This window comes from Gossypium hirsutum, chromosome D03 (assembly GCF_007990345.1).
Source record: "Gossypium hirsutum isolate 1008001.06 chromosome D03, Gossypium_hirsutum_v2.1, whole genome shotgun sequence".
NCBI classification, from domain to species: Eukaryota; Viridiplantae; Streptophyta; class Magnoliopsida; order Malvales; family Malvaceae; genus Gossypium; species Gossypium hirsutum.
This window is the reverse complement of record NC_053439.1, coordinates 40,675,489-40,689,970: the sequence shown is the minus strand read 5'-3', so window position 1 is coordinate 40,689,970 and position 14,482 is coordinate 40,675,489. Positions and strand designations below refer to the sequence as shown.

Below are 14,482 nucleotides of genomic sequence, written 5' to 3'. Positions count from 1 at the left end.
TATTACATATGCTTGGATTACTGTTTGACATTGATTTACTTATAATGGAACTCACACTGATTTACATGCGGATGCGACATCCTGAGGGTCTCGACTCGATTTTCTGATAAACTTTTAGATATATTATTTGATGTTTCATTATGCAGAGTTTTTATTATTAATTTATTTCAAACTGTGACATGCAATTTAGGGTTTGAGTTTTATATTGCATTACACTTAATTTAATTTTAGGATAACAAGATATGTTTATTATTGAGTTATGCATGAATTCCCAATTTTTATTTAAAATAACCACTTGTCACATTTCCGTTGCTACATCTTAAGGTTTTGAAGATTAATAAATTGGTATTTAACTAAGTTTTCTACTAAATTAAACACATGTTTCAAAATGACTATTTTCAAAACCGCGATAGTTAACTGGGTCACCTCGGTGGCTAATGTAATCTTTCGAATTTGGATCTAACGTTTAGGCCAAGTTGAAGAGGTTACACGAGTAGTCTACCCAGTTAAAAATTAGAAATCCAAATTCCAAAAACCATCTAAAAGATTGATCATTTTTTATTTTTTATTTTTCACCTCAATTAATCCACATCGGAATTTAAAATGCCAAATCACCAACTTAACAACAACAATTCTCAACATGGATCATCTGGCTCATTTTTCTAATGGACAAGATCGTTTCTATAAAATTTTCAAGTAAAAGGACTGAAATGCAATACAAACACAGCACAGGGATTGATATATAATTTTACCCCGAAATTTATCAAATCTTGTGTGTTTCACTTTTTCTTACAACACATTAAAACTGTCCTAATTTGTTTGGTTTGCTTGTTTTCTAAAAACTTTTCCTTCATCCGCAAGGGGATGGAAAACGTCAATTTTATGTTTTTGTATCATATGTTCGACGAACAGTATACTTTTTCATGTATACGAACGAAAAAATAAAAACAACAATATATCTATCTAATCTGTTATAAAACATAAATATCAGATAAGGAAGATTCTCAGCCTCTTCTCTGATTAAACCCTTTTTTCTTTGAGAAAATTCTCTTCTTTTGTTTGTCTTTTTATTAAAAGGGTTTCTTTTTCTTTCTCACGTTTCCCTTACAACTTTGTTTTCCATTGACTTTCTGACTTGATCAACTCAAGTAATAATTGCTCGTCTATAATTATAACTGTTATTCAAATATTCTTTCTTTAGCTACAATTTTTAGCAGTGTTACATTATTGGGTACCTTTGAAAAACAATTTCCTATCACATGATTCAAAGTTATTTTCTATTTTTATCTGGTTTCTCTTACTCTTTCATGGCATCTTTTTTTTTTTAAATTATCAATAATAATTTGTTTGGGTTTTAAATGAAATGCAAAAAAGTAGTTGGGTTATACTAAATGTGTTAAGTTTTGGTTTGTTTATTTCATCTGAAAGTCAAAGTTGAAACATGGTAGCCTGGTCCACAATCTCTACCAAAGATTAAACTATTAAGATGAAAAAGAATTTGTGAACAATGTATGCTGTTTAAGTAAATACTTTGCTTCTCTCTTGTCATTTCTTGGAATCTTCATTTATGAAATGTGGTTCTTTTCTTCATCATTTTAGTGGTTCATATGGCTGCTTGCTAATGGTTTCAGATAGAGAGAGCTTCATTAACTTTTCTTTTCTTTTCTTTTTTTCCCATTTCTTTGCTTGTTCATAAATAGAATCCTTGTCTGATTGGTTCCTGGATCTTCTTTGCAGCCGGTTTCCGTTTCCTGAATCTTGCTTTATAACTTCATCTTCTTCTAAAGACTGCAAAAGTTTCTTGAATTTTAGTGTTCTCCATGTGTTTGAAGTTTGGACCATTTGAATAGGATTAAACTTTGTGCAAAAGAAATGGTTGGTGGAAGGAGGAAAAAACAACATTTTAGCAGAATTCATGCTTTCACATGTGGGAAAGCGTATTTTAGAGGGGATCATTCATTGATTGGAGGCCCTGGTTTCTCTAGAGTAGTATATTGCAATGACCCTGAATGTTTTGAAGCAAGTTTGCTTAACTATGGTGGAAATTATGTTAGAAGTACAAAGTATACACTTGCAACGTTCTTCCCAAAATCATTGTTTGAGCAATTCAGGAGAGTTGCCAATTTCTATTTTCTAATCTGTGCTATACTGTCTTTTACACCACTCTCTCCATACTCATCTATCAGTAATGTTCTTCCATTAGTTGTTGTAATTGGAGCCACTATGGGAAAGGAGGCCGTCGAAGATTGGAAGCGAAAAAAGCAGGTAATTGACCGGCTTCGAGTTGAACGATAGTTTAGGATTATTGTGTTTCTGATTTTTGATGTTACAAATGTATATTCAGTTGCCGACAGTTCTTAGACCAAAATATGCTGTGCTGTTCTTTTTTTAATGAATTATGGAGAATGTATAGTAGATTTCTGAAATTTCAGGTAGGCAACGTATATGTTGTTGGGTTTTTAGGATGAGATGTCAAAAATTTGTCTGTTCAGGATAGGATTTTTGAGAAAACATACTTCATAGGTGCTAATAGTTAAACATATTTCGTAGGAGGTTGCCTATAGCAGTTATCTTGCAGGTGAGACAGAGAAGGGTGCTGGTAGAGCAAAGCGGGTTGCCGATGTCTTAGAGATATGTTAATTTAGATGTAGTAGATCTATTGTCCATCTTGTTAAAGTGTTCAAGTCCCTTCAAATGATACTTTGCATAAAAAATTAGTGTTACATAGTGTATAATGCTTGAAAAATGTTTACGGAAATGCTTCTCAAATATGTATAAATTTTTTCTTCTTATGCACATTTGTGTAGAATTTCCTTCAAAAAAAGAAAATTTGCTTCTTTAGTATGTGGGATTGATGCTATTCATTTATGTCTCGCTTTCTCTATCTCCATCCTTCAGTTTGTTTCTTTTTTATCTGGTTTTTTTAGTCTATGTTTCTCGGATTTGTAAACCTGTTGTTGATGACATTGCAGGACATTGAAATGAATAACAGGAAAGTTAAAGTGCATCAAGGTGATGGTCGTTTTGAGCATACGAAATGGATGGATTTGAAAGTGGGGGATATAGTCAAGGTGGAGAAGGATGAATTCTTTCCTGCAGATCTTATTTTGCTGTCATCAAGTTATGAAGAAGCTATTTGCTATGTTGAAACGATGAACCTCGATGGGGAAACCAATTTGAAACTAAAACAAGCATTGGAAGCAACTTCAAGTCTGCATGAGGATTCAAGCTTTCAAAATTTCAAAGCTGTCATCAGATGTGAAGATCCGAATGCAAACTTATACTCTTTTGTTGGCAGTTTAGAGTTCAGAAAAGAACAATATCCACTATCTCCTCAGCAGCTTCTACTTAGGGACTCGAAATTACGGAACACAGATTATATTTTTGGTGCAGTTATCTTTACAGGACATGACACAAAGGTCATTCAAAATTCAACCGAACCTCCTTCTAAGAGAAGCAAGATTGAGAGGAGGATGGATAAGATTGTGTACGTTCTGTTTGCTTTGCTCGTTTTGCTGTCTGTTATTGGGTCGATTTTCTTTGGAATAGCAACCAGGGAGGACCTGGAAAATGGAAAAATGACAAGATGGTACCTTAGACCTGATGAGACCACAATTTATTATGATCCGGAAAGAGCAACAGTTGCTGCAATTTTGCAATTTCTGACAGCCCTGATGTTGTATTCGTATTTGATTCCCATTTCCTTATATGTATCCATTGAAGTTGTCAAAGTTCTCCAGAGCATTTTCATCAACCAAGATCTACACATGTACTATGAAGAAGCAGACAAGCCGGCACGAGCTCGAACCTCGAATCTAAATGAAGAACTTGGTCAGGTTGATACAATACTTTCTGATAAAACCGGAACTTTGACTTGCAACTCAATGGAATTTATCAAATGTTCTGTAGCTGGAACATCTTATGGTCGTGGAATTACTGAAGTCGAAAAAGCTCTTGCTTGGAGAAAGGTTTCGCCTTTGGCCCAAGACGTGACAGAGGAAGAGGGACAAGTAGAGGAGTTTAAGAAAGAAAAGCCATCTGTCAAAGGGTTCAACTTTTTGGATGAAAGAATCATGAATGGTAATTGGATAAAAGAACCTCGAGCAGATGTAATCCAGAAGTTCTTACTGCTATTGGCTGTCTGTCACACTGCAATACCTGAAGTGGATGAAGAAGCAGGAAGAACTTCATATGAAGCCGAATCACCAGATGAGGCAGCATTTGTGGTTGCTGCCAGAGAACTGGGATTTGAGTTCTATGAAAGGACACAAACAAGAATTTCATTCTACGAGTTCGATCCACTCTCCGGCAAAAAAGTTGAAAGGTTATAAACCTTAATAGCTTAATCATTTCCAAGGCCTTCCATTGCATCAACTTTAGCCGCAAGCAGAATACATAGGCTTTTGTGGCTAATGGTATTTTCATATATGTATTCAACATGATGGAACATTTCTATGCCCTTTTGCAGATCTTATAATCTATTGAACATCTTGGAGTTTAGTAGCTCAAGAAAGCGGATGTCGGTGATTGTGAGGAACGAGGAGGGAAAGCTCCTGCTACTTTGTAAAGGCGCCGACAGGTTCGTAATCTGAAACAGCCGTTTACTACCTAATAAGACTATTTAGAGTAATTTTAGTGATAATGATGAACATAGCACCAAAACTAACGACTAGGACGTCATTCTATCTCCAAGACTTAAAAGGATGAATGTCAGGGAGGGGCAAGAAATGTATAACTCTTGACTGGCTAAATTATGTTGCTTAGTAGTTCTTTCCAGTATCCAAATGCTTGAAAACAAATTATAATCAAAGTTTTCAATAGAGGATTTAATAAAACTTTCTATATTTTATTAACTAAACAACTGAATTTAAATAGAGAAAAGAGTCATAACTATTCTAATAAACTACTAAAAGATAAAAATAATTCCCTTATTCTAATAAACTACTAAGATATAAAATAAAATATTCTTAGAATATCTCAAATGATTTATTCTAAGATTTATCTACTTAAATAAGATTTATCTACCTCAATAACTTTAAAATATATCCCAAATTATATGGGTTTCACATATTTCAACACACTCCCTCAAGTTGGTGCATATATATCAATCATGCCCAACTTGCTTATAAGAAAATTAAAGCTTGTCTTAGAGAGCCCTTTGATGAGTATGTCAGCAATCTGTTGTTTTGAAGGAACAAACGGCATGCACACTTGGCCTTCTTCAATCTTCTCCTTGATAAAGTGTCTATCAATCTCAACATGTTTAGTTCTATCATGCTGGACTGGGTTGTGAGTAATACTAATAGCAGCTTTGCTATCACAGTACAACTTCATTGGTGAAGTTATTGGTTTTCTCAGCTCTTCCATAATTCTTTTTAACCACATCATTTCACAAATTCTTTGAGCCATTGATCTAAACTCAACCTCTGCACTACTTCTTGCTACAACATTTTGTTTTTTGCTTCCCCAAGTCACAAGGTTTCCCCAAACAAATGTACAGTATCCTGATGTAGATCTTCTATCTGTTATTGAGTCTGCCCAATCTGCATCTGTATAAGCTTCAATTCCTCTTTGTTCGGATTTTTTGAAGAATAAGCCCTTTTCATGTGAACTCTTCAAATATCTCAGAATTCGAAACACTGCTTCTTCATGTTCCTCCATTGAGGAGTGCAAAAATTGGCTCACTAAGCTCACTGCAAAAGTTATGTCTGGCCTTGCATGTGATAAGTAAATTAACTTACCGACTAATCTTTGGTACTGTCCTTATCAACTAATCGACCTTCTTTATTTTCGAATTTTACATTTGGATCAATTGGCGTATCAGTTGGGCGGCAACCACTCATCCCAGCCTTTTTTAAAAGATCAATCACATATTTTTTTTCGAGAGATCACAAGACCCTTCTTTGATCGAGCAACTTCCATTCCAAGAAAGTATTTCAAAGGACCCAAGTCTTTGACCTCAAACTTCAATGCTAGATGCTCATTGAAACGCCTTATTTCATCCACATCATCTCCTGTAAGAATGATACCATCGACATAAACTATAATAACTGCTATTCTACCTCTTTGTGAGTGTCGATAGAACATTGTATGATCAGCTCGCCCTTGTGAGTAACCTTGTTTTTTAACAACTTGAGTGAACCGTTCAAACTAAGCTCGAGAAGACTGCTTTAGACCATACAAAAATTTCCTGAGCTTACATACTCAAGTTCCAAATTTTTCTTCAAAATCTAGAGGAGGATCCATGTAAACTTCTTCTTCAAGTTTTCCATTTAGGAAAACATTCTTCACATCTAACTGCTGTAAGGACCAATCAAGATTAACAGGAATTGATAAAAGAACTCTAATAGAATTTAATTTGGCTACTGGAGCAAATGTTTCAAGATAATCTATCCCGTATGTTTGAGTGTACCCTTTAGCCACCAGTCGAGCTTTGTATCTATCTAAAGATTCATCCGGTTTGAATTTGGTTGTGAACACCCATTTACAACCCACAGTTTTCTTCCTTACAGGTAATTCCACTGTTTCCCATATACCTGTTTTTTCAAGAGTGCGCATCTCCTCTAAAATAGCCTCCTTCCACTTAGGAACTTGTAAAGCATCTTTCACATTTTTGGATATTTTCAAAGTATCAAGACACGAAACAAAGGTTGAGAATGTCGAAGACAAGGCTTTATAGGACACAAATTTAGACATGAGATATTTGACAATATTTCTAACACCTTTTCTTTTAGCAATTGGAATATCTAAATAAGAAAATTCATTGGTTGGATTATGAGCTTTACCTGGACTTTTGACAAGATCTTGCGGGTCGGATTCTTGGTGATGAATCTAGTGGATTCCACTTTATTGATTTTGATTTTTTCTTGAGTAAACACTTAACTCCTTTTTTTGTTCTTTATTCTCATGATCAAACTCTACACATTCATAATTTTCATTAACAACATTAACATCATTAATTTCTGTGTTAATCATAAATTCACCTTCCCCATTATTAGAATCCCTATGTTGTATATTCCTAGTGTTTTCTTGATCAACTATAGAATCTTCTGTACTATAATTCCCTCCCTGAAGATTAGAATCAAAGGAAGATTGCGTTTCAACAAATGTGACTTCCATGGTAACAATAATTTTACTATCAATTGGATCGTAACATTTGTAACCCTTTTTATTAGAAGCATAGCTAGAAAAGACGCATTTTTTCGCTCTAGGATCTAGTCTACCTTGGTTGTGAAGATGAACAAAAACACTACACCCAAAAACTCGAAGGGATAAATCTGTGATCAATTTAGAGTTAGGAAAGTTATCTTTAAAGAGGCTGAAAGGAGTTCTATAGTTTAGAGTTTTATTAGGCATTCTATTAATAAGATATGTAGTTGTTAACAAGACTTCACCCTAAAGATAATGTGGGACCTGACTAGTGAACATCAAGGCTCTAGTTATTTCCAAAAGATGTCGGTTTTTTCTTTCTGCAACCCCATTTTGTTGTGGTGTATTTGTACAAGAGCTTCGGTGAACTATACCATGTTTGGTTAAGAAAACACCTGATTGATCACTACTGAATTCCCCACCATTGTCACTCTGAAATACTTCTATTCTCACACCAAATTGTGTTTTCACCATAGTATAAAAAGACTGAAACATATTTTTAACTTCAGACTTATCTTTTAATAAAAACACCCAATAAATGCGAGTATGATCATCAATAAATGTGACAAACCAACGTTTTCCTGAAAAAGTTAACTCTTGAAGGTCCCCAAACATTACTATGAATTAACAAAAAAGATTTGGAAGTTTTATATTTTTTAGGCGGGAAAGAATGACCGATGATGTTTAGCCAATTCACAAAATTCACAGTGATATGAAGAAAGACTTTTATTTTTAAATAGATCAGGTAACAAATATCTTAAATAGTAAAAATTAGGATGTCCAAGCCTATAATGTCAAATCATAACCTTATCAAAACTAGAAGCAGAATTTAAAGTAGTTGTTGGTTGACTTAGATGGTTGTCGTCAAGAAAGTAAATTTCACCAGATCCTTTAGCATTGCCAATCATCCTACCCGAGACTATGTCCTGAAATTTACACATAGAGAAGTCAAATATAACATGACAATTCGAAGACTGGAATAATTTACTGATCGATATGAGATTACAAGCTAGATTTGGCACATGCAAAGCATCATGTAAAACCAAGGAAGGCAAAATTTTAACAGTGCCTTTCCCGGCTATTGCCGAGAACGACTCATCTGCTACTTTGATTTTTTGCTTCCTGTACAAGGTGTGTAAGTTGAAAAAAGAAAATGACTACTAGTCATGTGATCACTAGCTCTAGAATCAACGATCCACATGTTTGTTTTACAAGGCTTGGCACTGAAAAAAAATAGAAAAATCAGTACCTGATTGGGCAAATGAGGAAGAAGGATTATTGGATGAGTTAGGAAGATAAGAATTCATTCGAAATTGTGGTGATTGAAAAAGCTTGTGTAGATGCTCTAGTTACTCCTTAGTGAATGGAGACCCTTCCAGAGAACTTTGACCCTCATAATTTTCACTAGTTGTTTCAACGATAAAACTTTCTTCCTCTGTTTGATTGCTGGATCTCTTATCTCCAATGAAGACTGTTTTAACCATGATGCTACTAGAGATAACCTAGCTAAGATGCCATGAAAGTTTTCAAGAGAGCATTTAATAAAACTTTTCTATATTTTATAAATAGAGAAAAGAGTTATAACCTAATTGGGAAAATAATTCCCTTATTCTAATAAACTACTAAAAGATAAAATAAAATATTCTTAGAATATCTCAAATAATTTATTCAAAGATTTATTTACCTAAATAACTTGAAAATATATCCGAAAATATATGGGTTTCACATATTTCAAGATATAATAAGTGCATTTTGTTTCTTTAATCAAGCAGTGTCATGTTCGAAAGACTTGCAAAGAGTGGACAAGAATTTGCAGAGCTAACCAAGGAGCACATTGCAGAATATGCCGATGCCGGTTTGAGGACTTTGGTAATTGCATACCGTGAAATAGATGAGCAAGAATATGTCGAGTTCAATGAGCAGTTCACAGAAGCCAAGAACCTAGTGAGTGCTGACCGTGAAGAAATGATTGAGGAAGCTGCAGGAAAGATTGAGAGGGACTTGATTCTTCTTGGTGCTACAGCTGTTGAAGACAAACTTCAAAATGGGGTGAGTTTGAAAGCAACAAATATGACTTGTTTGTGTTTCATTTCATGTTCAAACGCCGGAGAATCAAGTCACTTTTAATACGAAATCTTTGGTTTTATATTGAGTATTTCGCCTTTCTTGCCGGACAGGTTCCTGACTGCATTGACAAACTCGCACAAGCTGGGATCAAAATATGGGTTCTAACAGGAGATAAGATGGAGACAGCAATAAATATTGGGTACGGTGATTATTAGAAGTGCTTACCATAGACTCTGATGTGAGCTTCCATATGCTGATTTTTGGAACTTCTGTGTTGAACTTTGCAGCTTTGCTTGTAGTTTGCTTAGACAAGGAATGAAGCAAATAGTAATAAATCCAGAGACTCCAGAAATCAAGGCATTGGAGAAATCGGATGACAAATCCGCTGCTGCAGCTGTATGCATCTCATACCTTGAACTCTGATTGCATATCATTATGTTTTCAGATTCTCACTATTTTGAACTCTGATTGCTTATCAACTCAAAAATTCTCAATGACTTTGTTCTTTTATATTCAGATTAAATCCTTCAAATTGTTTCCATACATTTTGGTAAAATGAATTAATTGCAACCAAACTTTCCAAATTCGTGGATGGATCATGGATCAACTCATTTTCTCCAACTCTTTTTTTTGATTTAATTGAGGCTGTGCTGTTGTCTTATCTGTTCAAACATGACAGTAGTTATGGTAGACAGTGGTTTCTTATCTGAATCTAACCCCAAAATTTGACTGTGCTTGTGAGCTTGATGAGATCCTTTTGATTTTCTAGGCATTTAAGGCAAGCGTTCTCCAGCAGATAGCTGAAGGAAAGCGGCTGCTTTCTTCATCAAACAAAGATTCCGAGGCAGTGGCATTAATTGTTGATGGCAAGTCACTAACTTATGCTCTGGAAGATGATGTCAAAGACAATTTCCTAGAACTTGCCATTGGCTGTGCATCCGTTATTTGCTGCCGTTCATCTCCTAAACAGAAGGCGCTAGTAAGTTCATTATCCTTCAATGGCGCACAGAAATTATTTTAGTTTGTTCGTATTGAGCACAAAATGGTATTTTTTGAGTCTTATGTCGGACTTAGGGATAACATATACCAGCAGAAAAAAGTGCTAAAAAAAGATCTCAAGAACTGCAAATATGTTGTTATAGAACTTATGGAATCTTTGAAAATAAAATGGGTTTAAATGAATGGTTGAAAATTGTTGTATATCAACTCAACTAACAAGTACTTTTTCTAGCAATTTCGAGGACTCAAACTAATTAAGTTAAAATAAACAATGCAGGTTACACGGCTAGTTAAATCTAAAACAGGAAGTACAACTCTAGCAATTGGTGATGGAGCAAATGATGTCGGTATGCTTCAAGAAGCCGATATTGGCGTTGGTATTAGTGGTGTGGAAGGAATGCAGGTAATTGCTCCATGTATAAAGGTGGTGCATATTGGTTTGTTTCACTCGATGCGTTTTGCTTCTCAGTTCTAATCGCTGCTTCTTGAATCTTCAGGCTGTCATGTCGAGTGACATCGCAATTGCCCAGTTCCGTTTTTTGGAACGCTTGCTTCTTGTGCATGGACATTGGTGTTATAGAAGGATTTCATCAATGGTAATATAAGTCGCTCTGAGATGTTCTTGAAGTGTTAATCAATATCTGCAATTTATATTGAAATGACAATCAGTATAAGCAGCAAATGCCTTGAAAATGAAACTATCTGTCTGGTTTTCGTTTTTAATCCATGTTCGAAAATTCAAAGCATGTTCTTAATCCTTATGTTGTGCCCATGGCAATCAAATGCCAGAAACCTGACTAATGGTCTATGATGTAACCTTTTTGCAGATATGCTACTTCTTTTACAAGAACATTGCATTTGGCTTCACAATCTTCTTCTATGAGATATACGCATCGTTCTCAGGTCAAGCTGTATACAATGACTGGTTCCTATCCCTCTATAACGTCTTCTTTACATCACTTCCCGTGATTGCTCTGGGAGTTTTTGACCAGGACGTCTCTTCACGTTTATGTCTCAAGGTATCTCTCAGATTTTTTGAATGGCATTACTAAAGTTTTGTTTCTAAAACTCGATACCGACAACAATAAAATGAAATTGTGATGATTGTATCTCATTGCAGTTTCCTCCATTATATCAAGAAGGAATCCAGAATGTCCTCTTCAGCTGGCTTAGAATCCTTGCCTGGTTATTTAATGGTGTGCTTAGTGCCACCATAATCTTCTTCTTTTGCATTCGAGCGATGCAACATCAAGCATTCCGCAAAGGAGGTGAAGTCGTTGGCTTGGAAATCCTTGGCGCTACGATGTATACATGTGTGGTATGGGTAGTTAACTGTCAAATGGCACTATCCATCTCTTATTTCACATATATACAACATCTCTTCATCTGGGGTGGCATAGTTTTTTGGTACATATTCCTCATTGCATATGGAGCCATAGATCCGGACATATCGACCTCTGCATACCAGGTCTTTATTGAAGCATGTGCACCGTCCGGGTTGTATTGGCTTCTGACACTCCTCGTGCTAATTGCCTCGCTGCTGCCGTACTTCGCTTACTCGGCCATCCAAATGCGGTTCTTCCCATTGTATCATCAGATGATACAGTGGATTCGAAGTGATGGACAAACCGACGACCCTGAGTATTGTCATATTGTGCGACAGAGATCACTAAGTCACACAACAGTAGGTTATACGGCACGTTTCGAAGCAAAATCGAAGAGCTCGAAAGAGAGAGCTCGGGATCATTGATGATCGTCCCGGCCGAAACGCGGATTCATTCATAGACGGGTGAGAGAATTTAAACTGCAACTTATCGTATTACGGTGGTTATTTAAATAGCTGTATATTGCTCCTGCTACAGGAGTTCCTTTTAAATGTACATAATACACATAAGATCAAGATATATAGGCTCTGAGTTGTATTTCTGAGGCCATATGACATTTTGCAGCTAAACCTGTAATTTTATGAAAGATGTACCCTTTATACAGAGAGAGAGATTCAGTTCAGTATGATTGGTATTAATACTTATTAATATAACCTTTAAAAAAAAAAATGGAATTGAATTTAGATAAAAATAATTTGTAGTGTAACTCACAAATATACTTTAAAGCTTCGATTGAATTAACAAATACAATTTATTATAATTAAATAAAGCATTGAAAGATGTGAAGTTAGAATGGTTAATGGATTGGATAGGAATTCCAATTAAATGACAAACGTATTTAGACAAATCAAATATAAAATCTCAACTGAATTAAGGAAAATGAATGCATTTTTCAAACTGGAGGTGGATGGGGATGGGTTTCATTGTTATTTTGATCCTCACCAAAAGACATAACTTTGGCACCAGCCTCCACCACCTCCCCCGCCATACAACCTCCACACCTTAGCTTCAACCATCCCAACCAACCTCCATGCTTTATCGTATCCAATGGCGTTATCGCCACTACCGCCGCCCCCTTCGTCCGGCGTCGGACACAAATCCTTCCCACCACACAAGAAACAACAGCTAGAAAAGTCAGAACTGAGATGACGGCGAAGAATGGCCCTAGAGACCCTGACGACGGTGACGAAGTAGTACTGCTTCCCACTGCCGCCGCTTGGCTGCTTGCGGTGTCTCCTTGAAGTGGTAATGATGAAATAGAAGATGCCATTGCAATTGTATTAATTGGTAAATTAAGCAAGAAAAACGATGCTATAAATACACAATATTCCATGGATTTATGCAAAAAGGAGAATATTTTGAAGAAAAGCGAGGGTCGGCCATAAAAAGAGAAAGATGGGAAGCCAACATGGAAAGGGAGTTTGCTTGCATCAGAAAGGAATGCTAACTTTATCACTACACTGTTCCACTTATTAGCTCTTTGCTTCTCTTTGTTAACTTCTATTTCCTATTCAATAAAAAATTGACATTTTTCTTTTCAGTTGTGCGACTAAACTTTTATTTTGATACTTAATTTTATTTATAATTAAAAAAAAAACTATCTTCTCAACCCAAAACCCTTAAGCAGCTTCAACAAATTTCTTCTCAAGCTTTATAAAATTGAAAAGCACAAATTTTTAAGTGAAACATGATTCGAAGATTACAAATATCACGAAGAAAGAAAAGGAATTACAAATAGATGCTTCCTTTGGTGCCAAAGGGGTTTCAAACTCTACCAAAACAGTCCCAGAAATCTTTTCTCCTCTTACTGATTGTCACTCTCCAAGAGTGAGGGTTGGAGTAAGAACGACTTCTATATCATTCACCTTAAAAGCACTTTCTTGTTGGCTAGTACAATCTATGAAGAGTTTAATATATTACAAAATGCTTAACTTGTTAAGATTTTTTTTTTTTTTGAATTTCAACTCGTTAACAACTTAAAGTCATAAGTGGGGGCATTCTAAACCCTTTTATTCTATTTTTAAAGGAAAACAAAAGGAGCTTAAAATCTACAATCAAATAAAAAACAAGAATGAATATTTGCAGAGAAAGAAAAAAAAATTGGTTGAAGCAGTGTTTTTGGGGGACGAGGTGACGTTAAAGATGAAGAGATGTATGTATATATATTATTAAATTATTTTTTATTTAATTAATGTGCCACATGTTAAAATATGATTGGTTAAGTATTTTTTAACGGATGTGGACCAAAAGTGGTAGTAGAATCGAAGAATGTTAAAAATTTAGAAACTATTTTTTTTATTTAAGCCTTTAATTTGTATTATCTATATTTTCATTCTTCCACTGTATTCCTTTTACAAAACAATCTTTTTTTTTATTTATATTTTTTTGAGGCATAATAAAAATATCATTCTAGTCTTCCTTTAATTTTTTTCTACTCATTGAATTTGTATTATTTATTAAATTACTCTAAAAATAGATAAAAAATAATATTTATTGATCTTGCTGATATGGCACTTACGTAACAATTGACGTATATATTAACAATTAATTAATTTTTTAATAATTTTAATTTTTAAAATTAAAAATAATTACTTATGCATCAATGAAGTTGACAAATATTAATTTCTTCATTCATCTTGAGGTAATTTGATAAATAGTACAAATTTAAGGACTAAAAATTAAAAAATTAAATAAAGAATTAAAATAATCCTTTTCATAAAGTTGAAGGGGGAAATAAGTTGTTTGTAAAATTTTGATATACATTACAATACAAAGCTTTATTTTAATCATATCATAGACATGAAAGAGACGTTAAGGAATGTAAGTAATAACAGTATAAAAAATTTGAAATAATATAAATATGTAATAGGAATATAATTAGA

The 14,482-nt window shown here is 34.6% G+C and overlaps 2 protein-coding genes across 3 annotated transcripts; one reads left to right on the top strand and one right to left on the bottom strand.

The window, feature by feature from the left end:
• The first annotated feature begins 1,012 nt into the window (after nt 1-1,012).
• Nucleotides 1,013-12,203, top strand: LOC107949742 (putative phospholipid-transporting ATPase 9). 2 transcript variants are annotated; one of them, XM_016884496.2, is made up of 12 exons: nt 1,013-1,148; nt 1,738-2,265; nt 2,973-4,324; nt 4,469-4,579; nt 8,922-9,198; nt 9,327-9,415; nt 9,504-9,612; nt 9,986-10,195; nt 10,493-10,618; nt 10,713-10,811; nt 11,043-11,234; nt 11,336-12,203. In XM_016884496.2, the coding sequence occupies exons 2-12, from the start codon at nt 1,873-1,875 to the stop codon at nt 11,963-11,965; spliced, it is 3,588 nt and encodes a 1,195-aa protein (XP_016739985.1). In that variant the 5' UTR covers nt 1,013-1,148; nt 1,738-1,872; the 3' UTR covers nt 11,966-12,203. The 2 variants fall into 2 exon arrangements, with proteins under 2 accessions (XP_016739985.1, XP_040946048.1); XM_041090114.1 differs by lacking the exon at nt 1,013-1,148 and adding an exon at nt 1,215-1,269.
• Nucleotides 12,204-12,452: 249 nt separating this feature from the next.
• LOC107949743 (uncharacterized) lies at nt 12,453-13,720 on the bottom strand. The gene has a single exon (XM_016884497.2). The coding sequence runs from the start codon at nt 12,931-12,933 to the stop codon at nt 12,493-12,495; it is 441 nt and encodes a 146-aa protein (XP_016739986.1). The 5' UTR covers nt 12,934-13,720; the 3' UTR covers nt 12,453-12,492.
• Nucleotides 13,721-14,482: the final 762 nt, after the last annotated feature.

Bases quoted from the DNA above. Each gene is read 5' to 3' on its own strand.
- LOC107949742 (XM_016884496.2), top strand. From the start codon at position 1,873: ATGGTTGGTGGAAGGAGGAAAAAACAACATTTTAGCAGAATTCATGCT. The intron at 4,580-8,921 runs GTTCGTAATCTG...TTAATCAAGCAG, and splicing joins CTTTGTAAAGGCGCCGACAG to TGTCATGTTCGAAAGACTTG. The intron at 9,613-9,985 runs GTATGCATCTCA...TTGATTTTCTAG, and splicing joins ACAAATCCGCTGCTGCAGCT to GCATTTAAGGCAAGCGTTCT.
- LOC107949743 (XM_016884497.2), bottom strand. From the start codon at position 12,933: ATGGAATATTGTGTATTTATAGCATCGTTTTTCTTGCTTAATTTACCA.